Genomic DNA, 27,500 nt, shown 5'->3' on the forward strand with positions numbered 1-27,500 from the left:
AGACTACCTGCTCTAACAGACTACCTGCTTTAACAGACTACCTGCTCTAACAGACTACCTGCTTTAACAGACTACCTGCTCTAACAGACTACCTGCTCTAACAGACTACCTGCTCTAACAGACTACCTGCTCTAACAGACTACCTGCTCTAACAGACTACCTGCTTTAACAGACTACCTGCTCTAACAGACTACCTGCTTTAACAGACTACCTGCTCTAACAGACTACCTGCTCTAACAGACTACCTGCTCTAACAGACTACCTGCTCTAACAGACTACCTGCTCTAACAGACTACCTGCTCTAACAGACTACCTGCTCTAACAGACTATCTGCTCTAACAGACTACCTGCTCTAACAGACTATCTGCCGTAACAGACTATCTGCTCTAACAGACTACCTGCTCTAACAGACTATCTGCTCTAACAGACTACCTGCTCTAACAGACTACCTGCTCTAACAGACTATCTGCTCTAACAGACTACCTGCTCTAACAGACTATCTGCTCTAACAGACTACTTGCTCTAACAGACTACCTGCTCTAACAGACTATCTGCTCTAACAGACTACCTGCTCTAACAGACTATCTGCTCTAACAGACTATCTGCTCTAACAGACTACCTGCTCTAACAGACTATCTGCTCTAACAGACTACCTGCTCTAACAGACTACCTGCTCTAACAGACTATCTGCTCTAACAGACCACCTGCTCTAACAGACTACGACAGGTACCACTGGTTTCCCCCTGTGGCCGACCCCTGAGGGTCCGTGGGTGTTGGGGCCTTCGGTTCCAGGTCTGCCAGACAGGTGCCAGTGCAATTTCAGAAACCTGTTTTTTGACAACTAGAGAAACAAGGCGGAGACTCCTGGGGATAGTCAGGTTATGTTACCTGTGTGCAGATATTAGTTAACAGACTATTTAGAGGATGCTGGGTCCTTCACATGCCCGGTTCTCACCCCATGAAGACAGCCATCCCTTCTGCGACCTCAAGGTCTCTTAGCCCCGGGGGGCGCCTGGCTCTCCAGCTTTGGTGCAGCGGCGGCCATTTTGGGCTGGGCGTCCCTGCTCGGGCCCAGGCGGCCATTTGGGATCCAGGTCAAGGGGCCATTTGGGATCCAGGTCAAGGGGCCTTTTGGGATCCAAGTCAAGGGGCCTTTTGGGATCCAGGTCAAGGGGCCATTTGGGATCCAGGTCAAGGGACCTTTTGGGATCCAAGTCAAGGGGCCTTTTGGGATCCAGGTCAAGGGACCTTTTGGGATCCAGGTCAAGGGACCTTTTGGGATCCAAGTCAAGGGGCCTTTTGGGATCCAAGTCAAGGGACCTTTTGGGATCCAAGTCAAGGGGCCTTTTGGGATCCAGGTCAAGGGACCTTTTGGGATCCAAGTCAAGGGGCCTTTTGGGATCCAGGTCAAGGGGCCTTTTGGGATCCAGGTCAAGGGACCTTTTGGGATCCAAGTCAAGGGGCCTTTTGGGATCCAGGTCAAGGGGCCATTTGGGATCCAAGTCAAGGGGCCTTTTGGGATCCAGGTCAAGGGGCCATTTGGGATCCAGGTCAAGCGACCTTTTGGGATCCAGGTCAAGGGACCTTTTGGGATCCAAGTCAAGGGGCCTTTTGGGATCCAGGTCAAGGGACCTTTTGGGATCCAAGTCAAGGGGCCTTTTGGGATCCAGGTCAAGGGGCCTTTTGGGATCCAGGTCAAGGGACCTTTTGGGATCCAAGTCAAGGGGCCTTTTGGGATCCAGGTCAAGGGGCCATTTGGGATCCAAGTCAAGGGGCCTTTTGGGATCCAGGTCAAGGGGCCATTTGGGATCCAAGTCAAGGGGCCTTTTGGGATCCAGGTCAAGGGGCCATTTGGGATCAAAATACTGCTGGAGCGAGCGCTCTACCTGTTGGCCCAGGGAGCCGTATGACCAGCGAAGGTTAGAGGTCATGATAATGTCTTCAGCAAAGCGTTCTCTGTGGCTGATCTGTGTTCTCTCCCTCCCCCAGGTTAGAGGAGTGTAGGATCATGTCTTAAGCAAAGCGTTCTCTGTGGCTGATCTGTGTTCTCTCCCTCCCCCAGGTTAGAGGAGTGTAGGATCATGTCTTCAGCAAAGCGTCCTCTGTGGCTGAACTGGGATAACCCTGACATCATGAGTGAACTACTGTTTACTAACAACGAGGTCATCTTCAAGAACGGAGATGGTGAGGGGGATGGAGGGGTGTAGGCTGTGTATGTTATTGTTTGTGTGTGTGTGTGTGTGTGTGTGTGTGTGTGTGTGTGTGTGTGTGTGTGTGTGTGTGTGTGTGTGTGTGTGTGTGTGTGTGTGTGTGTGTGTGTGTGTGTGTGTGTGTGTGTGTGTGTGTGTGTGTGCAGTGCGTGTTTGTGCGTGTGTTTGTGTGTTTGTGTGCGTGCTCGTGTGTGTGTGTGTGTTTCGGGAGTGGAGTGTATATGTTTATGTACTACTATTTATACAATGTTTATGTAATAGCACTATTGATATCAGAACTTTGAACTAAAACATCCTCTGATCTGTTTGACTCCCTAAAACATCCTCTGATCTGTGTTTGACTCTCCCTAAAACATCCTCTGATCTGTGTTTGACTCTCCCTAAAACATCCTCTGATCTGTGTTTGACTCTCCCTAAAACATCCTCTGATCTGTGTTTGACTCTCCCTAAAACATCCCCTGATCTGTGTTTGACTCTCCCTAAATCATCCTCTGATCTGTGTTTGACTCTCCCTAAAACATCCTCTGATCTGTGTTTGACTCTCCCTAAAACATCCTCTGATCTGTTTGACTCTCCCTAAAACATCCTCTGATCTGTTTGACTCTCCCTAAAACATCCCCTGATCTGTGTTTGACTCTCCCTAAATCATCCTCTGATCTGTGTTTGACTCTCCCTAAAACATCCTCTGATCTGTGTTTGACTCTCCCTAAAACATCCTCTGATCTGTTTGACTCTCCCTAAATCATCCTCTGATCTGTGTTTGACTCTCCCTAAAACATCCTCTGATCTGTGTTTGACTCTCCCTAAAACATCCTCTGATCTGTTTGACTCTCCCTAAATCATCCTCTGATCTGTGTTTGACTCTTCCTAAAACATCCCCTGATCTGTGTTTGACTCTCCCTAAATCATCCTCTGATCTGTGTTTGACTCTTCCTAAAACATCCTCTGATCTGTTTGACTCTCCCTAAATCATCCTCTGATCTGTGTTTGACTCTTCCTAAAACATCCTCTGATCTGTGTTTGACTCTCCCTAAAACATCCTCTGATCTGTGTTTGACTCTTCCTAAAACATCCTCTGATCTGTGTTTGACTCTCCCTAAATCATCCTCTGATCTGTGTTTCTGTGCGTGTAGATCTACGCCAGGACATGTTGACTCTGCAGATAATTAAAATAATGGAGAATATCTGGCAGAACCAGGGATTAGACCTAAGGTAAGAACACACACACACACACACACACACACACACACACACACACACACACACACACACACACACACACACACACACACACACACGACTGGACATAAAGCACAGAAGGGGGGGGGCTGTCAAATTGAGGTCCCAAAATAGTCCTCTGTCCATCGTTTTTAAAAATGTTTTATGCTTCCTGACTGTCTAGCTTTAGTTTTGCCGATTGTTAGCGAGCTGGACAAGAGTTTATCAGAGTTTATGTTATCAGGACAGAGTTTAGTCATGTTATCAGGACAGAGTTTATGTTATCAGGACAGAGTTTATGTTATCAGGACAGAGTTTAGTCATGTTATCAGGACAGAGTTTATGTTATCAGGACAGAGTTTAGTCATGTTATCAGGACAGAGTTTATGTTATCAGGACAGAGTTTATGTTATCAGGACAGAGTTTAGTCATGTTATCAGGACAGAGTTTATGTTATCAGGACAGAGTTTATGTTGTTACAAAACTAGGGCCTGTAGGACCTGCCTTGTTGATAGTGCTGTTAAGAAGGTAGAAACTAGGGCCTGTAGGACCTGCCCTGTTCATAGTGTTGTTAAGAAGGTAGAAACTAGGGCATGTAGGACCTGCCTTGTTCATAGTGTTGTTAAGAAGGTAGAAACTAGGGCCTGCCTTGTTGATAGTGTTGTTTAGAGGGTAGAAACTAGGGCCTGCCTTGTTGATAGTGTTGTTAAGAAGGTAGAAACTAGGGCCTGTAGGACCTGCCTTGTTGATAGTGTTGTTAAGAAGGTAGAAACTAGGGCCTGTAGGACCTGCCTTGTTGATAATGTTGTTAAGAAGGTAGAAACTAGGGCCTGTAGGACCTGCCTTGTTCATAGTGTTGTTAAGAAGGTAGAAACTAGGGCCTGTAGGACCTGCCTTGTTGATAGTGTTGTTAAGAAGGTAGAAACTAGGGCCTGTAGGACCTGCCTTGTTGATAGTGTTGTTAAGGTAGAAACTAGGGCCTGTAGGACCTGCCCTGTTCATAGTGTTGTTAAGAAGGTAGAAACTAGGGCCTGCCTTGTTGATAGTGTTGTTAAGAGGGTAGAAACTAGGGTCTGCCTTGTTGATAGTGTTGTTAAGAAGGTAGAAACTAGGGCCTGTAGGACCTGCCTTGTTCATAGTGTTGTTAAGAAGGTAGAAACTAGGGCCTGCCTTGTTGATAGTGTTGTTAAGAAGGTAGAAACTAGGGCCTGCCTTGTTGATAGTGTTGTTAAGAAGGTAGAAACTAGGGCCTGTAGGACTGAGGGAAGAGTCCAGAGGGAAGAGTACTCTTCACTGCCCTGGGGTCTCTTTACTCCAGAGGGAAGAGTACTCTTCACTGACCTGGATTCTCTTTAGACCAGAGGGAACCCCTACTGGCCCTCCAAAACCACTTCCAGCAGCATCTGGTCTCCCATCCAGAGACTGACCAGGACCAACCCTGCTTAGCTTCAGAAGCAAGCCAGCGGTGGTATGCAGGGTGGTATGCTGGTTAAAGACAGTGGGATACAGGGTGGTCTGCTGGTTAAAGACAGCAGTGGGTTACAGGGTGGTCTGCTGCTGGTTAAAGACAGTGGGGTGCAGGGTGGTCTGCTGGTTAAAGCCAGTGGGATACAGGGTGGTCTGCTGCTGGTTAAAGCCAGCAGTGGGATACAGGGTGGTCTGCTGGTTAAAGCCAGTGGGATACAGGGTGGTCTGCTGCTGGTTAAAGCCTGTGGGATACAGGGTGGTCTGCTGGTTAAAGCCAGTGGGATACAGGGTGGTCTGCTGGTTAAAGACAGCAGTGGGATACAGGGTGGTCTGCTGGTTAAAGACAGCAGTGGGATACAGGGTGGTCTGCTGGTTAAAGACAGCAGTGGGATACAGGGTGCTCTGCTGGTTAAAGACAGCAGTGGGATACAGGGTGGTCTGCTGGTTAAAGACAGCAGTGGGATACAGGGTGGTCTGCTGGTTAAAGACAGCAGTGGGATACAGGGTGGTCTGCTGGTTAAAGACAGCAGTGGGGTACAGGGTGGTCTGCTGCTGGTTAAAGACAGTGGGATAGAGGGTGGTCTGCTGGTTAAAGCCAGCAATGGGATACAGGGTGGTCTGCTGGTTAAAGACAGTGGGATACAGGGTGGTCTGCTGGTCAAAGACAGCAGTGGGGTACAGGGTGGTCTGCTGCTGGTTCCAGCCAGCAGTGGGATACAGGGTGGTCTGCTGCTGGTTCCAGCCAGTGGGATGCAGGGTGGTCTGCTGCTGGTTAACACAGTGGGATACAGGGTGGTCTGCTGCTGGTTAACATAGTGGGATACAAGATGGTCTGCTGCTGGTTAACACAGTGGGGTACAGGGTGGTCTCCTGGTTAAAGACAGCAGTGAGATGCAGGGTGGTCTGCTGCTGGTTAAAGACAGTGGGATACAGGGTGGTCTGCTGGTTAAAGCCAGCAGTGGGATACAGGGTGGTCTGCTGCTGGTTAAAGACAGTGGGATAGAGGGTGGTCTGCTGGTTAAAGCCAGCAATGGGATACAGGGTGGTCTGCTGGTTAAAGACCGTGGGATACAGGGTGGTCTGCTGGTCAAAGCCAGCAGTGGGATACAGGGTGGTCTGCTGCTAGTTAAAGCCAGCAGTGGGATACAGGGTGGTCTGCTGCTAGTTAAAGCCAGCAGTGGGATACAGGGTGGTCTGCTGCTAAAGACAGTGGGATACAGGGTGGTCTGCTGGTTAAAGACAGTGGGATACAGGGTGGTCTGCTGCTAGTTAAAGCCAGCAGTGGGATACAGGGTGATGTGCTGCTGGTTAACACAGTGGGATACAGGGTGGTCTGCTGCTGGTTAAAGCCAGCAGTGGGATGCAGGGTGGTCTGCTGGTGGTTAAAGCCAGTGGGATACAGGGTGGTCTGCTGGTTAAAGACAGCAGTGGGATGCAGGGTGGTCTGCTTCTGGTTAACACAGTGGGATACAGGGTGGTCTGCTGCTGGTTAACACAGTGGGATACAGGGTGGTCTGCTGGTTAAAGACAGCAGTGGGATGCAGGGTGGTCTGCTGCTGGTTAAAGACAGCAGTGGGATGCAGGGTGGTCTGCTGGTGGTTAACACAGTGGGATGCAGGGTGGTCTGCTGGTTAAAGCCAGCATTGGAATGCAGGGTGGTCTGCTGGTTAACACTGTGGGATGCAGGGTGGTCTGCTGGTTAAAGCCAGCAGTGGGATGCAGGGTGGTCTGCTGGTTAAAGCCAGCAGTGGGATACTGGGTGGTCTGCTGCTGGTTAAAGACAGTGGGATGCAGGGTGGTCTGCTGCTGGTTAAAGACAGCAGTGGGATGCAGGGTGGTCTGCTGCTGGTTAAAGCCAGCAGTGGGATACAGGGTGGTCTGCTGGTTAAAGCCAGTGGGATACAGGGTGGTCTGCTGCTGGTTAAAACCTGTGGGATACAGGGTGGTCTGCTGGTTGAAGCCAGTGGGATACAGGGTGGTCTGCTGGTTAAAGACAGCAGTGGGATACAGGGTGGTCTGCTGGTTAAAGACAGCAGTGGGATACAGGTTGGTCTGCTGGTTAAAGCCAGTGGGATACAGGGTGGTCTGCTGCTGGTTAAAGCCTGTGGGATACAGGGTGGTCTGCTGGTTAAAGCCAGTGGGATACAGGGTGGTCTGCTGGTTAAAGACAGCAGTGGGATACAGGGTGGTCTGCTGGTTAAAGACAGCAGTGGGATACAGGGTGGTCTGCTGCTGGTTAAATCCAGCAGTTTAACCATCAGTGGGATACAGGGTGGTCTGCTGGTTAAAGACAGCAGTGGGATACAGGGTGGTCTGCTGGTTAAAGACAGCAGTGGGATACAGGGTGGTCTGCTGGTTAAAGACAGCAGTGGGATACAGGGTGCTCTGCTGGTTAAAGACAGCAGTGGGATACAGGGTGGTCTGCTGGTTAAAGACAGCAGTGGGATACAGGGTGGTCTGCTGGTTAAAGACAGCAGTGGGATACAGGGTGGTCTGCTGGTTAAAGACAGCAGTGGGGTACAGGGTGGTCTGCTGCTGGTTAAAGACAGTGGGATAGAGGGTGGTCTGCTGGTTAAAGCCAGCAATGGAATACAGGGTGGTCTGCTGGTTAAAGACAGTGGGATACAGGGTGGTCTGCTGGTCAAAGACAGCAGTGGGGTACAGGGTGGTCTGCTGCTGGTTCCAGCCAGCAGTGGGATACAGGGTGGTCTGCTGCTGGTTAAAGCCTGTGGGATACAGGGTGGTCTGCTGGTTAAAGCCAGTGGGATACAGGGTGGTCTGCTGGTTAAAGACAGCAGTGGGATACAGGGTGGTCTGCTGGTTAAAGACAGCAGTGGGATACAGGGTGGTCTGCTGCTGGTTAAATCCAGCAGTTTAACCATCAGTGGGATACAGGGTGGTCTGCTGGTTAAAGACAGCAGTGGGATACAGGGTGGTCTGCTGGTTAAAGACAGCAGTGGGATACAGGGTGGTCTGCTGGTTAAAGACAGCAGTGGGATACAGGGTGCTCTGCTGGTTAAAGACAGCAGTGGGATACAGGGTGGTCTGCTGGTTAAAGACAGCAGTGGGATACAGGGTGGTCTGCTGGTTAAAGACAGCAGTGGGATACAGGGTGGTCTGCTGGTTAAAGACAGCAGTGGGGTACAGGGTGGTCTGCTGCTGGTTAAAGACAGTGGGATAGAGGGTGGTCTGCTGGTTAAAGCCAGCAATGGGATACAGGGTGGTCTGCTGGTTAAAGACAGTGGGATACAGGGTGGTCTGCTGGTCAAAGACAGCAGTGGGGTACAGGGTGGTCTGCTGCTGGTTCCAGCCAGTGGGATGCAGGGTGGTCTGCTGCTGGTTAACACAGTGGGATACAGGGTGGTCTGCTGCTGGTTAACATAGTGGGATACAGGATGGTCTGCTGCTGGTTAACACAGTGGGATGCAGGGTGGTCTGCTGCTGGTTAACATAGTGGGGTACAGGGTGGTCTGCTGGTTAAAGACAGCAGTGAGATGCAGGGTGGTCTGCTGCTGGTTAAAGACAGTGGGATACAGGGTGGTCTGCTGGTTAAAGACAGTGGGATACAGGGTGGTCTGCTGCTAGTTAAAGCCAGCAGTGGGATACAGGGTGATGTGCTGCTGGTTAACACAGTGGGATACAGGGTGGTCTGCTGCTGGTTAAAGCCAGCAGTGGGATGCAGGGTGGTCTGCTGGTGGTTAAAGCCAGTGGGATACAGGGTGGTCTGCTGGTTAAAGACAGCAGTGGGATGCAGGGTGGTCTGCTTCTGGTTAACACAGTGGGATACAGGGTGGTCTGCTGCTGGTTAACACAGTGGGATACAGGGTGGTCTGCTGGTTAAAGACAGCAGTGGGATGCAGGGTGGTCTGCTGCTGGTTAAAGACAGCAGTGGGATGCAGGGTGGTCTGCTGGTGGTTAACACAGTGGGATGCAGGGTGGTCTGCTGGTTAAAGCCAGCATTGGAATGCAGGGTGGTCTGCTGGTTAACACTGTGGGATGCAGGGTGGTCTGCTGGTTAAAGCCAGCAGTGGGATGCAGGGTGGTCTGCTGGTTAAAGCCAGCAGTGGGATACTGGGTGGTCTGCTGCTGGTTAAAGACAGTGGGATGCAGGGTGGTCTGCTGCTGGTTAAAGACAGCAGTGGGATGCAGGGTGGTCTGCTGCTGGTTAAAGCCAGCAGTGGGATACAGGGTGGTCTGCTGGTTAAAGCCAGTGGGATACAGGGTGGTCTGCTGCTGGTTAAAACCTGTGGGATACAGGGTGGTCTGCTGGTTGAAGCCAGTGGGATACAGGGTGGTCTGCTGGTTAAAGACAGCAGTGGGATACAGGGTGGTCTGCTGGTTAAAGACAGCAGTGGGATACAGGTTGGTCTGCTGGTTAAAGCCAGTGGGATACAGGGTGGTCTGCTGCTGGTTAAAGCCTGTGGGATACAGGGTGGTCTGCTGGTTAAAGCCAGTGGGATACAGGGTGGTCTGCTGGTTAAAGACAGCAGTGGGATACAGGGTGGTCTGCTGGTTAAAGACAGCAGTGGGATACAGGGTGGTCTGCTGCTGGTTAAATCCAGCAGTTTAACCATCAGTGGGATACAGGGTGGTCTGCTGGTTAAAGACAGCAGTGGGATACAGGGTGGTCTGCTGGTTAAAGACAGCAGTGGGATACAGGGTGGTCTGCTGGTTAAAGACAGCAGTGGGATACAGGGTGCTCTGCTGGTTAAAGACAGCAGTGGGATACAGGGTGGTCTGCTGGTTAAAGACAGCAGTGGGATACAGGGTGGTCTGCTGGTTAAAGACAGCAGTGGGATACAGGGTGGTCTGCTGGTTAAAGACAGCAGTGGGGTACAGGGTGGTCTGCTGCTGGTTAAAGACAGTGGGATAGAGGGTGGTCTGCTGGTTAAAGCCAGCAATGGAATACAGGGTGGTCTGCTGGTTAAAGACAGTGGGATACAGGGTGGTCTGCTGGTCAAAGACAGCAGTGGGGTACAGGGTGGTCTGCTGCTGGTTCCAGCCAGCAGTGGGATACAGGGTGGTCTGCTGCTGGTTAAAGCCTGTGGGATACAGGGTGGTCTGCTGGTTAAAGCCAGTGGGATACAGGGTGGTCTGCTGGTTAAAGACAGCAGTGGGATACAGGGTGGTCTGCTGGTTAAAGACAGCAGTGGGATACAGGGTGGTCTGCTGCTGGTTAAATCCAGCAGTTTAACCATCAGTGGGATACAGGGTGGTCTGCTGGTTAAAGACAGCAGTGGGATACAGGGTGGTCTGCTGGTTAAAGACAGCAGTGGGATACAGGGTGGTCTGCTGGTTAAAGACAGCAGTGGGATACAGGGTGCTCTGCTGGTTAAAGACAGCAGTGGGATACAGGGTGGTCTGCTGGTTAAAGACAGCAGTGGGATACAGGGTGGTCTGCTGGTTAAAGACAGCAGTGGGATACAGGGTGGTCTGCTGGTTAAAGACAGCAGTGGGGTACAGGGTGGTCTGCTGCTGGTTAAAGACAGTGGGATAGAGGGTGGTCTGCTGGTTAAAGCCAGCAATGGGATACAGGGTGGTCTGCTGGTTAAAGACAGTGGGATACAGGGTGGTCTGCTGGTCAAAGACAGCAGTGGGGTACAGGGTGGTCTGCTGCTGGTTCCAGCCAGCAGTGGGATACAGGGTGGTCTGCTGCTGGTTCCAGCCAGTGGGATGCAGGGTGGTCTGCTGCTGGTTAACACAGTGGGATACAGGGTGGTCTGCTGCTGGTTAACATAGTGGGATACAGGATGGTCTGCTGCTGGTTAACACAGTGGGATGCAGGGTGGTCTGCTGCTGGTTAACATAGTGGGGTACAGGGTGGTCTGCTGGTTAAAGACAGCAGTGAGATGCAGGGTGGTCTGCTGCTGGTTAAAGACAGTGGGATACAGGGTGGTCTGCTGGTTAAAGCCAGCAGTGGGATACAGGGTGGTCTGCTGCTGGTTAAAGACAGTGGGATAGAGGGTGGTCTGCTGGTTAAAGACAGCAATGGGATACAGGGTGGTCTGCTGGTTAAAGACAGTGGGATACAGGGTGGTCTGCTGGTCAAAGCCAGCAGTGGGATACAGGGTGGTCTGCTGCTAGTTAAAGCCAGCAGTGGGATACAGGGTGGTCTGCTGCTAGTTAAAGCCAGCAGTGGGATACAGGGTGGTCTGCTGGTTAAAGACAGTGGGATACAGGGTGGTCTGCTGCTGGTTAAAGACAGTGGGATGCAGGGTGGTCTGCTGCTGGTTAAAGACAGCAGTGGGATGCAGGGTGGTCTGCTGCTGGTTAAAGACAGCAGTGGGATGCAGGGTGGTCTGCTGCTGGTTAAAGCCAGTGGGATACAGGGTGGTCTGCTGGTTAAAGACAGCAGTGGGATGCAGGGTGGTCTGCTGCTGGTTAAAGCCAGCAGTGGGATACAGGGTGGTCTGCTGGTTAAAGACAGCAGTGGGATACAGGGTGGTCTGCTGGTTAAAGACAGCAGTGGGATACAGGTTGGTCTGCTGGTTAAAGCCAGTGGGATACAGGGTGGTCTGCTGCTGGTTAAAGCCTGTGGGATACAGGGTGGTCTGCTGGTTAAAGCCAGTGGGATACAGGGTGGTCTGCTGGTTAAAGACAGCAGTGGGATACAGGGTGGTCTGCTGGTTAAAGACAGCAGTGGGATACAGGGTGGTCTGCTGCTGGTTAAATCCAGCAGTTTAACCATCAGTGGGATACAGGGTGGTCTGCTGGTTAAAGACAGCAGTGGGATACAGGGTGGTCTGCTGGTTAAAGACAGCAGTGGGATACAGGGTGCTCTGCTGGTTAAAGACAGCAGTGGGATACAGGGTGGTCTGCTGGTTAAAGACAGCAGTGGGATACAGGGTGGTCTGCTGGTTAAAGACAGCAGTGGGATACAGGGTGGTCTGCTGGTTAAAGACAGCAGTGGGGTACAGGGTGGTCTGCTGCTGGTTAAAGACAGTGGGATAGAGGGTGGTCTGCTGGTTAAAGCCAGCAATGGAATACAGGGTGGTCTGCTGGTTAAAGACAGTGGGATACAGGGTGGTCTGCTGGTCAAAGACAGCAGTGGGGTACAGGGTGGTCTGCTGCTGGTTCCAGCCAGCAGTGGGATACAGGGTGGTCTGCTGCTGGTTAAAGCCTGTGGGATACAGGGTGGTCTGCTGGTTAAAGCCAGTGGGATACAGGGTGGTCTGCTGGTTAAAGACAGCAGTGGGATACAGGGTGGTCTGCTGGTTAAAGACAGCAGTGGGATACAGGGTGGTCTGCTGCTGGTTAAATCCAGCAGTTTAACCATCAGTGGGATACAGGGTGGTCTGCTGGTTAAAGACAGCAGTGGGATACAGGGTGGTCTGCTGGTTAAAGACAGCAGTGGGATACAGGGTGGTCTGCTGGTTAAAGACAGCAGTGGGATACAGGGTGCTCTGCTGGTTAAAGACAGCAGTGGGATACAGGGTGGTCTGCTGGTTAAAGACAGCAGTGGGATACAGGGTGGTCTGCTGGTTAAAGACAGCAGTGGGATACAGGGTGGTCTGCTGGTTAAAGACAGCAGTGGGGTACAGGGTGGTCTGCTGCTGGTTAAAGACAGTGGGATAGAGGGTGGTCTGCTGGTTAAAGCCAGCAATGGGATACAGGGTGGTCTGCTGGTTAAAGACAGTGGGATACAGGGTGGTCTGCTGGTCAAAGACAGCAGTGGGGTACAGGGTGGTCTGCTGCTGGTTCCAGCCAGCAGTGGGATACAGGGTGGTCTGCTGCTGGTTCCAGCCAGTGGGATGCAGGGTGGTCTGCTGCTGGTTAACACAGTGGGATACAGGGTGGTCTGCTGCTGGTTAACATAGTGGGATACAGGATGGTCTGCTGCTGGTTAACACAGTGGGATGCAGGGTGGTCTGCTGCTGGTTAACATAGTGGGGTACAGGGTGGTCTGCTGGTTAAAGACAGCAGTGAGATGCAGGGTGGTCTGCTGCTGGTTAAAGACAGTGGGATACAGGGTGGTCTGCTGGTTAAAGCCAGCAGTGGGATACAGGGTGGTCTGCTGCTGGTTAAAGACAGTGGGATAGAGGGTGGTCTGCTGGTTAAAGACAGCAATGGGATACAGGGTGGTCTGCTGGTTAAAGACAGTGGGATACAGGGTGGTCTGCTGGTCAAAGCCAGCAGTGGGATACAGGGTGGTCTGCTGCTAGTTAAAGCCAGCAGTGGGATACAGGGTGGTCTGCTGCTAGTTAAAGCCAGCAGTGGGATACAGGGTGGTCTGCTGGTTAAAGACAGTGGGATACAGGGTGGTCTGCTGCTGGTTAAAGACAGTGGGATGCAGGGTGGTCTGCTGCTGGTTAAAGACAGCAGTGGGATGCAGGGTGGTCTGCTGCTGGTTAAAGACAGCAGTGGGATGCAGGGTGGTCTGCTGCTGGTTAAAGCCAGTGGGATACAGGGTGGTCTGCTGGTTAAAGACAGCAGTGGGATGCAGGGTGGTCTGCTGCTGGTTAAAGCCAGCAGTGGGATACAGGGTGGTCTGCTGGTTAAAGACAGCAGTGGGATACAGGGTGGTCTGCTGGTTAAAGACAGCAGTGGGATACAGGTTGGTCTGCTGGTTAAAGCCAGTGGGATACAGGGTGGTCTGCTGCTGGTTAAAGCCTGTGGGATACAGGGTGGTCTGCTGGTTAAAGCCAGTGGGATACAGGGTGGTCTGCTGGTTAAAGACAGCAGTGGGATACAGGGTGGTCTGCTGGTTAAAGACAGCAGTGGGATACAGGGTGGTCTGCTGCTGGTTAAATCCAGCAGTTTAACCATCAGTGGGATACAGGGTGGTCTGCTGGTTAAAGACAGCAGTGGGATACAGGGTGGTCTGCTGGTTAAAGACAGCAGTGGGATACAGGGTGGTCTGCTGGTTAAAGACAGCAGTGGGATACAGGGTGCTCTGCTGGTTAAAGACAGCAGTGGGATACAGGGTGGTCTGCTGGTTAAAGACAGCAGTGGGGTACAGGGTGGTCTGCTGCTGGTTAAAGACAGTGGGATAGAGGGTGGTCTGCTGGTTAAAGCCAGCAATGGGATACAGGGTGGTCTGCTGGTTAAAGACAGTGGGATACAGGGTGGTCTGCTGGTCAAAGACAGCAGTGGGGTACAGGGTGGTCTGCTGCTGGTTCCAGCCAGCAGTGGGATACAGGGTGGTCTGCTGCTGGTTCCAGCCAGTGGGATGCAGGGTGGTCTGCTGCTGGTTAACACAGTGGGATACAGGGTGGTCTGCTGCTGGTTAACATAGTGGGATACAGGATGGTCTGCTGCTGGTTAACACAGTGGGATGCAGGGTGGTCTGCTGCTGGTTAACATAGTGGGGTACAGGGTGGTCTGCTGGTTAAAGACAGCAGTGAGATGCAGGGTGGTCTGCTGCTGGTTAAAGACAGTGGGATACAGGGTGGTCTGCTGGTTAAAGCCAGCAGTGGGATACAGGGTGGTCTGCTGCTGGTTAAAGACAGTGGGATAGAGGGTGGTCTGCTGGTTAAAGCCAGCAATGGGATACAGGGTGGTCTGCTGGTTAAAGACAGTGGGATACAGGGTGGTCTGCTGGTCAAAGCCAGCAGTGGGATACAGGGTGGTCTGCTGCTAGTTAAAGCCAGCAGTGGGATACAGGGTGGTCTGCTGCTAGTTAAAGCCAGCAGTGGGATACAGGGTGGTCTGCTGGTTAAAGACAGTGGGATACAGGGTGGTCTGCAGGTTAAAGACAGTGGGATACAGGGTGGTCTGCTGCTAGTTAAAGCCAGCAGTGGGATACAGGGTGATGTGCTGCTGGTTAACACAGTGGGATACTGGGTGGTCTGCTGCTGGTTAAAGCCAGCAGTGGGATGCAGGGTTGTCTGCTGGTGGTTAAAGCCAGTGGGATACAGGGTGGTCTGCTGGTTAAAGACAGCAGTGGGATGCAGGGTGGTCTGCTGCTGGTTAACACAGTGGGATACAGGGTGGTCTGCTGGTTAAAGACAGCAGTGGGATGCAGGGTGGTCTGCTGCTGGTTAAAGACAGCAGTGGGATGCAGGGTGGTCTGCTGGTGGTTAACACAGTGGGATGCAGGGTGGTCTGCTGGTTAAAGCCAGCATTGGAATGCAGGGTGGTCTGCTGGTTAACACCGTGGGATGCAGGGTGGTCTGCTGGTTAAAGCCAGCAGTGGGATGCAGGGTGGTCTGCTGGTTAAAGCCAGCAGTGGGATACTGGGTGGTCTGCTGCTGGTTAAAGACAGTGGGATGCAGGGTGGTCTGCTGCTGGTTAAAGACAGCAGTGGGATGCAGGGTGGTCTGCTGCTGGTTAAAGACAGCAGTGGGATGCAGGGTGGTCTGCTGCTGGTTAAAGCCAGTGGGATACAGGGTGGTCTGCTGGTTAAAGACAGCAGTGGGATGCAGGGTGGTCTGCTGCTGGTTAACACAGTGGGATACAGGGTGGTCTGCTGCTGGTTAACACAGTGGGATACAGGGTGGTCTGCTGGTTAAAGACAGCAGTGGGATGCAGGGTGGTCTGCTGCTGGTTAAAGACAGCAGTGGGATGCAGGGTGGTCTGCTGGTTAAAGACAGCAGTGGGGTACAGGGTGGTCTGCTGGTTAAAGACAGCAGTGGGGTACAGGGTGGTCTGCTGGTTAAAGCCAGCAGTGGGGTACAGGGTGGTCTGCTGGTTAAAGCCAGCGGTGGGGTACAGGGTGGTCTGCTGGTTAAAGCCAGCAGTAGGGTACAGGGTGGTCTGCTGCTGGTTAAAGCCAGTGGGATACAGGGTGGTCTGCTGGTTAACATAGTGGGGTGCAGGGTGGTCTGCTGCTGGTTAACATAGTGGGATACAGGGTGGTCTGCTGCTGGTTAAAGCCAGTGGGATGCAGGGTGGTCTGCTGCTGGTTCACATAGTGGGGTACAGGGTGGTCTGCTGCTGGTTAACACAGTGGGGTACAGGGTGGTCTGCTGCTGGTTAACACAGTGGGGTACAGGGTGGTCTGCTGGTGGTTAACATAGTGGGATACAGGGTGATCTGCTGCTGGTTAACATAGTGAGGTACAGGGTGGTCTGCTGCTGGTTAACACAGTGGGCTACAGGGTGGTCTGCTGCTGGTTAAAGCCAGTGGGATGCACGGTGGTCTGCTGCTGGTTAACATAGTGGGATGCAGGGTGGTCTGCTGCTGGTTAACACAGTGGGGTCCAGGGTGGTCTGTTGCTGGTTAACACAGTGGGGTACAGGGTGGTCTGCTGGTGGTTAACATAGTGGGATACAGGGTGGTCTGCTGCTGGTTAACATAGTGAGGTACAGGGTGGTCTGCTGCTGGTTAACACAGTGGGCTACAGGGTGGTCTGCTGCTGGTTAAAGACAGCAGTGGGATGCAGGGTGGTCTGCTGCTGGTTAAAGCCAGCAGTGGGGTACAGGGTGGTCTGCTGCTGGTTAAAGCCAGCACTGGGATACAGGGTGGTCTGCTGCTGGTTAACATAGTGGGGTACAGGTGGTCTGCTTCTGGTTAACATAGTGGGATACAGGGTGGTCTGCTGCTGGTTAACATAGTGGGGTACAGGGTGGTCTGCTGCTGGTTAAAATAGTGGGGTACAGGGTGGTCTGCTGCTGGTTAACATAGTGGGGTACAGGGTGGTCTGCTGGTTAACACAGTTGGATACAGGGTGGTCTGCTGGTTAACATAGTGGGATACAGGGTGGTCTGCTGCTGGTTCTAGATGGTCCGGTGTTTTCATTGTTGGAGTTATTGGACAATTTTATAAAATTATTTGTATCCAGAGAGCCAGCTGTTTCATCCTGTAGTCATTTAGAGTGACTGAAGCTCTAACAGTTTGTGTGTTTGTGTGTGTGTGTGTGTGTGTGTGTGTGTGTGTGTGTGTGTGTGTGTGTGTGTGTGTGTGTGTGTGTGTGTGTGTGTGTTGTACACAAGTGTTAAACTTCAGGGTGTAGACCTACTGAAACATTGATCAGAGGGAGGAGGGTAACCCCTCCCTACAGGATGTTACCGTATGGCTGTCTGTCTATAGGGGACTGTGTGTTGACCTCTATTTAACCCCTCCCTACAGGATGTTACCGTATGGCTGTCTGTCTATAGGGGACTGTGTGGGGCTGATAGAGGTTGTGAAGAACAGCTACACCATCATGCAGATCCAGTGTAAAGGAGGCCTGAAGGGGGCGCTGCAGTTCAACAGCCACACACTGCACCACTGGATCAAGGACAAGAACAGAGGAGAGGGGTGGGTAGAGGTCACCTGTCTGTCTGTTACACCTGTCTGTCTGTTACACCTGTCTGTCCGTTACACCTGTCTGTCCGTTACACCTGTCTGTCTGTCTGTTACACCTGTCTGTCTGTTACACCTGTCTGTCCGTTACACCTGTCTGTCTGTTACACCTGTCTGTCTGTTACACCTGTCTGTCTGTCTGTTACACCTGTCTGTCTGTTACACCTGTCTGTCCGTTACACCTGTCTGTCTGTTACACCTGTCTGTCTGTCTGTCTGTTACACCTGTCTGTCTGTTACACCTGTCTGTTACACCTGTCTGTCTGTTTCACCTGTCTGTCTGTTTGTTACACCTGTCTCTCTTCCTGTTACACCTGTATGTCTGTTTCACCTGTCTGTCTGTTACACCTGTTTGTCTTCCTGTTACACCTGTCTGTCTGTCTGTTACACCTGTCTGTCTTCCTGTTACACCCCTCTGTCTGTTACACCTGTCTGTCTTCCTGTTTCACCTGTCTGTCTTCCTGTTACACCTGTCTGTCTGTTACACCTGTCTGTCTGTTACAGACAGGTAGCCTAGTGGCGGCAGGGTAGCCTAGTGGTTAGAGCGTTGGACTAGTAACCGGAAGGTTGCAAGTTCAAACCCCCGAGCTGACAAGGACAAATCTGTTGTTCTGCCCCTGAACAGGCAGTTAACCCACTAGGCCGTCATTGAAAATAAGAATTTGTTCTTAACTGACTTGCCTAGTTAAATAAAGGTACAAAATAAATAAACACCTGTCTGTCTTCCTGTTACACCTGTCTGTCTGTTTCACCTGTCTGTTTCACCTGTCTGTCTGTCTAACTATCTGTCTGTTTCACCTGTCTGTCTGTCTAACTATCTGTCTGTTTCACCTGTCTGTCTGTTTCACCTGCCTCTGTTACACAGTGAATTAAAAGCCTATTCACTCCCAGATACCTGTAACCCTATTCACTCCCAGATAGACCTGTAACCCTATTCACTCCCAGGTAGACCTGTAACCCTATTCACTCCCAGATAGACCTGTAACCGTATTCACTACCAGATAGACCTGTAACCCTATTCACTCCCAGATACCTATTCACTCCCAGGTATGACAGAGTGATTGACCTGTAACCCTATTCACTCCCAGGTATGACAGAGTGATTGACCTGTAACCCTATTCACTCCCAGATAGACCTGTAACCCTATTCACTCCCAGATAGACCTGTAACCCTATTCACTCCCAGATAGACCTGTAACACTATTCACTCCCAGATAGACCTGTAACCCTATTCACTCCCAGGTATGACCTGTAACCCTATTCACTCCCAGGTAGACCTGTAACCCTATTCACTCCCAGGTATGACAGAGTGATTGACCTGTAACCCTATTCACTCCCAGATAGACCTGTAACCCTATTCACTCCCAGATAGACCTGTAACCCTATTCACTCCCAGGTAGACCTGTAACCCTATTCACTCCCAAATAGACCTGTAACCCTATTCACTCCCAGATAGACCTGTAACCCTATTCATTCCCAGGTATGACAGAGTGATTGACCTGTAACCCTATTCATACCCAGATTGACCTGTAACCCTATTCATTCCCAGATTGACCTGTAACCCTATTCATTCCCAGATTGACCTGTAACCCTATTCATTCCCAGGTGTGACAGAGTGATTGACCTGTAACCCTATTCATTCCCAGATTAACCTGTAACCCTATTCATTCCCAGGTGTGACAGAGTGATTGACCTGTAACCCTATTCATTCCCAGGTATGACAGAGTGATTGACCTGTAACCCTATTCATTCCCAGGTGTGACAGAGTGATTGACCTGTAACCCTATTCATTCCCAGATAGACCTGTAACCCTATTCATTCCCAGATTGACCTGTAACCCTATTCATACCCAGGTGTGACAGAGTGATTGACCTGTAACCCTATTCATTCCCAGATAGACCTGTAACCCTATTCACTCCCAGGTATGACAGAGTGATTGACCTGTAACCCTATTCACTACCAGGTAGACCTGTAGCCCTATTAGCTCCCAGATAGACCTGTAACCCTATTCACTCCCAGGTATGACAGAGTGATTGACCTTTAACTCTATTCACTCCCAGATATACCTGTAACCCTATTCACTCCCAGATAGACCTGTAACCCTATTCACTCCTAGATAGACCTGTAACCCTATTCACTCCCAGGTAGACCTGTAACCCTATTCACTCCCAGGTAGACCTGTAACCCTATTCGCTCCCAGATAGACCTGTAAACCTATTCACTCCCAGGTATGACCTGTAACCCTATTCACTCCCAGGTAGACCTGTAACCCTATTCACTCCCAGGTATGACAGAGTGATTGACCTGTAACCCTAATCATTCCCAGGTATGACAGAGTGATTGGCCTGTAACCCTATTCAGTCCCAGATAGACCTGTAACCCTATTCACTCCCAGGTAGACCTGTAACCCTATTCACTCCCAGACAGACCTGTAACCCTATTCACTCCCAAATAGACCTGTAACCTTATTCACTCCCAGATAGACCTGTAACCCTATTGACTCCCAGATAGACCTGTAACCCTATTCACTCCCAGATAGACCTGTAACCCTATTCACTCCCAGGTATGACAGAGTGATTGACCTGTAACCCTATTCACTACCAGGTAGACCTGTAGCCCTGTTAGCTCCCAGATAGACCTGTAACCCTATTCACTCCCAGGTATGACAGAGTGATTGACCTTTAACCCTATTCACTCCCAGATAGACCTGTAACCCTAATCACTCCCAGATATACCTGTAACCCTATTCACTATCAGGTAGGCCTGTAACCCTATTAGCTCCCAGATAGACCTGTAACCCTATTCACTCCCAGGTAGACCTGTAACCCTATTCGCTCCCAGATAGACCTTTAACCCTATTCACTCCCAGGTATGACCTGTAACCCTATTCACTCCCAGGTATACCTGTAACCCTATTCACTCCCAGGTATGACAGAGTGATTGACCTGTAACCCTAATCATTCCCAGGTATGACAGAGTGATTGACCTGTAACCCTATTCAGTCCCAGATAGACCTGTAACCCTATTCACTCCCAGGTAGACCTGTAACCCCATTCACTCCCAGACAGACCTGTAACCCTATTCATTCCCAAATAGACCTGTAACCTTATTCACTCCCAGATAGACCTGTAACCCTATTCACTCCCAGATAGACCTGTAACCCTATTCATTCCCAGATTGACCTGTAACCCTATTCATACCCAGGTGTGACAGAGTGATTGACCTGTAACCCTATTCATTCCCAGGTTTGACAGATTGATTGACCTGTAACCCTATTCACTCCCAGATAGACCTGTAACCCTATTCACTCCCAGGTAGACCTGTAACCCTATTCACTCCCAGATAGACCTGTAACCCTATTCACTCCTAGATAGACCTATAACCCTATTCACTCGCAGATAGACCTGTAACCCTATTCACTCCCAGGTATGACCTGTAACCCTATTCACTCCCAGGTAGACCTGTAACCCTATTCACTCCCAGGTATGACAGAGTGATTGACCTGTAACCCTATTCAGTCCCAGATAGACCTGTAACCCTATTCACTCCCAGGTAGACCTGTAACCCTATTCACTCCCAGACAGACCTGTAACCCTATTCACTCCCAAATAGACCTGTAACCTTATTCACTCCCAGATAGACCTGTAACCCTATTCACTCCCGGGTAGACCTGTAACCCTATTCACTCCCAGATAGACCTGTAACCCTATTCACTCCCAGATAGACCTGTAACCCTATTCATTCCCAGGTATGACAGAGTGATAGACATGTAACCCTATTCATTCCCAGGTGTGACAGAGTGATTGACCTGTAACCCTATTCATACCCAGATTGACCTGTAACCCTATTCATTCCCAGATTGACCTGTAACCCTATTCATTCCCAGGTGTGACACAGTGATTGACCTGTAACCCTATTCATTCACAGATTAACCTGTAACCCTATTCATTCCCAGGTGTGACAGAGTGATTGACCTGTAACCCTATTCATTCCCAGGTGTGACAGAGTGATTGACCTGTAACCCTATTCATTCCCAGATAGACCTGTAACCCTATTCATTCCCAGATTGACCTGTAACCCTATTCATTCCCAGGTATGACAGAGTGATTGACCTGTAACCCTATTCATTCCCAGGTGTTACAGAGTGATTGACCTGTAACCCTATTCATTCCCAGATTGACCTGTAACCCTATTCATTCCCAGATTGACCTGTAACCCTATTCATTCCCAGGTGTGACAGAGTGATTGACCTGTATCCCTATTCATTCCCAGATTGACCTGTAACCCTATTCATTCCCAGATTGACCTGTAACCCTATTCATTCCCAGGTATGACAGAGTGATTGACCTGTAACCCTATTCATTCCCAGGTGTTACAGAGTGATTGACCTGTAACCCTATTCATTCCCTGATTGACCTGTAACCCTATTCATTCCCAGATTGACCTGTAACCCTATTCATTCCCAGATTGACCTGTAACCCTATTCACTCCCAAATTGACCTGTAACCCTATTCATTCCCAGGTGTGACAGAGTGATTGACCTGTAACCCTATTCATTCCCAGGTGTGACAGAGTGATTGACCTGTAACCCTATTCATTCCCAGATAGACCTGTAACCCTATTTATTCCCAGATTGACCTGTAACCCTACTCATTCTCAGATTGACCTGTAACCCTGTTCACTCCCAGATTGACCTGTAACCCTATTCACTCCCAGTTGTAACAGTGTGATTGACCTGTAACCCCATTCATTCCCAGGTGTGACAGAGTGATTGACCTGTAACCCTATTCATTCCCAGATTGACCTGTAACCCTATTCATTCCCAGATTGACTTGTAACCCCATTCATTCCCAGATTGACCTGTAACCCTATTCATTCCCAGATTGACCTGTAACGCTGTTCACTCCCAGATTGACCTGTAACCCTATTCACTCCCAGTAGTAACAGTGTGATTGACCTGTAACCCCATTCATTCCCAGGTGTGACAGAGTGATTGACCTGTAACCCTATTCATTCACAGATTGACCTGTAACCCTATTCATTCCCAGGTGTGACAGAGTGATTGACCTGTAACCCTATTCATTCACAGATAGACCTGTAACCCTATTCACTCCCAGGTGTGGCAGAGTGATTGACCTGTAACCCTATTCATTCACAGATAGACCTGTAACCCTATTCATTCCCAGGTGTGGCAGAGTGATTTACCTGTAACCCTATTCATTCCCAGATTGATCTGTAACCCTATTCATTCCCAGATTGATCTGTAACCCTATTCACTCCCAGATTGACCTGTAACCCTATTCATTCCCAGATTGATCTGTAACCCTATTCATTCCCAGATTGACCTGTAATCCTATTCATTCCCAGATTGACCTGTAATCCTATTCATTCCCAGATTGATCTGTAACCCTATTCATTCCCAGATTGACCTGTAACCCTATTCACTCCCAAATTGACCTGTAACCCTATTCATTCCCAGGTGTGACAGAGTGATTGACCTGTAACCCTATTCATTCCCAGGTGTGACAGAGTGATTGACCTGTAACCCTATTCATTCCCAGATTGACCTGTAACCCTATTGATTCCCAGATTGACTTGTAACCCCATTCATTCCCAAATTGACCTGTAACCCTATTCATTCCCAGATAGACCTGTAACCCTATTCATTCCCAGGTGTGACAGAGTGATTGACCTGTAACCCTATTCACTCCCAGATATACCTGTAACCCTATTCATTCCCAGGTGTGAGAGTGATTGACCTGTAACCCTATTCATTCCCAGATAGACCTGTAACCCTATTCATTCCCAGATAGACCTGTAACCCTATTCATTCCCAGGTGTGACAGAGTGATTGACCTGTAACCCTATTCATTCCCAGGTGTGACAGAGTGATTGACCTGTAACCCTATTCATTCCCAGGTGTGAGAGTGATTGACCTGTAACCCTATTCATTCCCAGATAGACCTGTAACCCTATTCATTCCCAGATAGACCTGTAACCCTATTCATTCCCAGGTGTGACAGAGTGATTGACCTGTAACCCTATTCACTCCCAGAGAGACCTGTAACCCTATTCATTCCCAGGTGTGAGAGTGATTGACCTGTAACCCTATTCATTCCCAGATAGACCTGTAACCCTATTCATTCCCAGATAGACCTGTAACCCTATTCATTCCCAGGTGTGAGAGTGATTGACCTGTAACCCTATTCATTCCCAGATAGACCTGTAACCCTATTCATTCCCAGATAGACCTGTAACCCTATTCATTCCCAGGTGTGACAGAGTGATTGACCTGTAACCCTATTCATTCCCAGGTATGACCGAGCGATTGACCTGTTCACCAGGTCCTGTGCAGGCTACTGCGTAGCCACCTTCATCCTGGGTATTGGAGACAGACACAACTCCAACATCATGGTTAAGGAGAACGGACAGGTAACACACATACCATCTATCTGAAGAAATGAACCAATAGGTAACTCTGATTTTTTATTTTCCATCTTCTCTCCCTCTCCATCCTCTCCATCCGCTCCCTCCATCCTATCTCTCTGTCTCCATCCTCTCTCTCTCCCTCCTCTCCATCCACTCCCTCCATCCTATCTCTCTCCCTCTCCATCCTCTCTCTCTCCCTCTCCATCCTTTCCCTCTCCATCCACTCCCTCCATCCTCTCTCTCTGTCTCCATCCTCTCTCTCTCTCACTCTCCATCCACTCCCTCCATCCTCTCTCTCTGTCTCCATCCGCTGTCTCCATCCTCTCTCTCTCCCTCTCCATCCGCTCCCTCCATCATCTCTCTCTGCCTCCATCCTCTCGCTCTCCCTCTGCTCCCTCCATCTCCATCCTCTCTCTCCCTCTCCATCCTCTCTCTCTGTCTCCATCCGCTCCATCCATCCTCTCTCTCCCTATCCATCCTCTCCATCCACTCCCTCTGTCTCCATCCTCTCTCTCTCCCTCTCCATCCGCTCCCTCCATCCTCTCTCTCTCTCTCCCTCTCCATCCTCACCCTCCCTCTCCATCCTCTCCATCCTCTCTCTCTGTCTCCATCTGCTCCATCCATCCTCTCTCTCCCTCTCCATCCTCTCTCTCCCTCTCCATCCTCTCTCTTTGTATTCATCCGCTCCATCCATCCTCTCCCTATCCATCCTCTCCATCCTCTCTCTCTCCCTCTCCATCCTCTCCATCCACTCCCTCTGTCTCCATCCTCTCTCTCTCCCTCTCCATCCGCTCCCTCCATCATCTCTCTCTGCCTCCATCCTCTCGCTCTCCCTCCATCTCCCTCTGTCTCCATCCTCTCTCTCCCTCTCCATCCTCTCTCTCTGTCTCCATCCGCTCCATCCATCCTCTCTCTCCCTATCCATCCTCTCCATCCACTCCCTCTGTCTCCATCCTCTCTCTCTCCCTCTCTATCCACTCCCTCCATCCTCTCTCTCTCCCTCTCCATCCTCTCCCTCCATCCACTCCCTCCATCCTCTTTCTCTGTCTCCATCCTCTCTCTCTCTCACTCTCCATCCACTCCCTCCATCCTCTCTCTCCCTCTCCATCCGCTCCCTCCCTCCATCTCTCTCTGTCTCCATCATCTCTCTCTCCCTCTCCATCCACCCCCCCCCCCCCCCCCCCCCCCCCCTAGCTGTTCCATATAGACTTTGGCCACTTCCTGGATCATAAGAAGAAGAAGTTTGGCTATAAGAGAGAGAGAGTTCCCTTCGTTCTGACACAAGACTTCCTGATTGTCATCAGTAAGGGAGTCCAGGAGTGTACCAAGACCAAAGAGTTTGAGAGGTACAACATACACCGTACACATACAAACAGTACACACACAGAGAACACACCCCCTGTTAACCCCACCCCCCTTCCCCACAGGTTCCAGGAGATGTGTTACAAGGCGTACCTATCCATCCGACAGCATGCCTCTCTGTTCATCAACCTGTTCTCCCTGTTGCTGGGCTGTGGCATGCCTGAACTACAGTCCTTTGATGACATTGCTTACCTGAGGAAGACCCTCGCTCTGGAGAAGAGCCAACAGGTAATACAGAACCCCTGACCCCTGACCGTACCTGAGGAAGACCCTCGCTCTGGAGAAGAGCCAACAGGTAGTACAGAACCCCTGACCCCTAACCGTACCTGAGGAAGACCCTCGCTCTGGAGAAGAGCCAACAGGTAATACAGAACCCCTGACACCTGACCCTACCTGAGGAAGACCCTCGCTCTGGAGAAGAGCCAACAGGTAATACAGAACCCCTGCTGACCCCTAACCGTACCTGAGGAAGACCCTCGCTCTGGAGAAGAGCCAAAAGGTAATACAGAACCCCTGACCCCTAACCGTACCTGAGGAAGACCCTCGCTCTGGAGAAGAGCCAACAGGTAATACAGAACCCCTGACCCCTAACCGTACCTGAGGAAGACCCTCGCTCTGGAGAAGAGCCAACAGGTAGTACAGAACCCCTGACCCTACCTGAGGAAGACCCTCACTCTGGAGAAGAGCCAACAGGTAGTATAGAACCCCTGACCCTACCTGAGGAAGACCCTCACTCTGGAGAAGAGCCAACAGGTAGTATAGAACCCCTGACCCTACCTGAGGAAGACCCTCGCTCTGGAGAAGAGCCAACAGGTAATACAGAACCCCTGACCCCTGACCGTACCTGAGGAAGACCCTCGCTCTGGAGAAGAGCCAACAGGTAATACAGAACCCCTGACCCCTAACCGTACCTGAGGAAAACCCTCGCTCTGGAGAAGAGCCAACAGGTAATACAGAACCCCTGACCCCTAACCGTACCTGAGGAAGACCCTCGCTCTGGAGAAGAGCCAACAGGTAATACAGAACCCCTGACCCCTAACCGTACCTGAGGAAGACCCTCGCTCTGGAGAAGAGCCAACAGGTAATACAGAACCCCTGACCCCTGACCGTACCTGAGGAAGACCCTCGCTCTGGAGAAGAGCAAACAGGTAATACAGAACTCCTGACCCCTAACCGTACCTGAGGAAGACCCTCGCTCTGGAGAAGAGCCAACAGGTAATACAGAACCCCTGACCCCTAACCGTACCTGAGGAAGACCCTCGCTCTGGATAAGAGCCAACAGGTAGTATAGAACCCCTGACCCTACCTGAGGAAGACCCTCGCTCTGGAGAAGAGCCAACAGGTAATACAGAACCCCTGACCCCTAACCCCTAACCGTACCTGAGGAAGACCCTCACTCTGGATAAGAGCCAACAGGTAGTATAGAACCCCTGACCCTACCTGAGGAAGACCCTCGCTCTGGAGAAGAGCCAACAGGTAATACAGAACCCCTGACCCCTGACCGTACCTGAGGAAGACCCTCGCTCTGGAGAAGAGCCAACAGGTAATACAGAACCCCTGACCCCTGACCGTACCTGAGGAAGACCCTCGCTCTGGAGAAGAGCCAACAGGTAATACAGAACCCCTGACCCCTGACCGTACCTGAGGAAGACCCTCGCTCTGGAGAAGAGCCAACAGGTAATACAGAACCCCTGACCCCTGACCGTACCTGAGGAAGACCCTCGCTCTGGAGAAGAGCAAACAGGTAATACAGAACTCCTGACCCCTAACCGTACCTGAGGAAGACCCTCGCTATGGAGAAGAGCCAACAGGTAATACAGAACCCCTGACCCCTAACCGTACCTGAGGAAGACCCTCGCTCTGGATAAGAGCCAACAGGTAGTATAGAACCCCTGACCCTACCTGAGGAAGACCCTCGCTCTGGAGAAGAGCCAACAGGTAGTACAGAACCCCTGACCCCTAACCGTACCTGAGGAAGACCCTCGCTCTGGAGAAGAGCCAACAGGTAATACAGAACCCCTGACCCCTAACCGTACCTGAGGAAGACCCTCGCTCTGGAGAAGAGCCAACAGGTAATACAGAACCCCTGACCCCTAACCGTACCTGAGGATGGACCCTCGCTCTGGAGAAGAGCCAACAGGCAGTACAGAATCCCTGACCCCTGACCCTATCTGAGGAAAACCCTCGCTCTGTAGACGAGCTAACAGGCAGTACAGAACCCCTAACCCCTAACCGTACCAGAGGAAAACCCTCACTCTGTAGACGAGCCAACAGTCAGTACAGAATCCCTGACACTATCTGAGGAAAACCCTCGCTCTGTAGACGAGCCAACAGTCAGTACAGAATCCCTGGACCTATCTGAGGAAAACCCTCGCTCTGCAGACGAGCCAACAGATAATTTAAAAAAACTGACCCCTGACCCTACCTGAGGAAGACCCTGTTCCATGGGGATTCAAATGAGAGCCTGGACTTCCCAGACTTCTGCGTGGTTTTCTGTTATGCCTGATAATGAATTGCACCCACCTGGTGTCCCAGGTCTAAATCAGTCCCTGATTAGAGGGGAATCACCCACCTGGTGTCCCAGGTCTAAA

The 27,500-nt window shown here is 50.8% G+C and overlaps 1 protein-coding gene across 1 annotated transcript in view; it reads left to right on the forward strand.

Moving 5' to 3' along the window:
• The window catches only part of zgc:158659 (uncharacterized protein LOC791141 homolog), a 149,735-nt gene that overhangs the window by 120,300 nt on the left and 1,935 nt on the right, over positions 1–27,500 (forward strand). Inside the window, exons 20-25 of the mRNA XM_036958414.1 lie at positions 2,063–2,184; positions 3,344–3,422; positions 16,905–17,075; positions 23,433–23,550; positions 24,742–24,893; positions 24,975–25,137. Of these exons, the coding sequence (XP_036814309.1) occupies positions 2,063–2,184; positions 3,344–3,422; positions 16,905–17,075; positions 23,433–23,550; positions 24,742–24,893; positions 24,975–25,137 (805 nt within the window). The remainder of the gene's footprint in view (positions 1–2,062; positions 2,185–3,343; positions 3,423–16,904; positions 17,076–23,432; positions 23,551–24,741; positions 24,894–24,974; positions 25,138–27,500) is intronic.

This window comes from Oncorhynchus mykiss, chromosome 21 (genome assembly GCF_013265735.2).
Source record: "Oncorhynchus mykiss isolate Arlee chromosome 21, USDA_OmykA_1.1, whole genome shotgun sequence".
Lineage (NCBI taxonomy): Eukaryota > Metazoa > Chordata > Actinopteri > Salmoniformes > Salmonidae > Oncorhynchus > Oncorhynchus mykiss.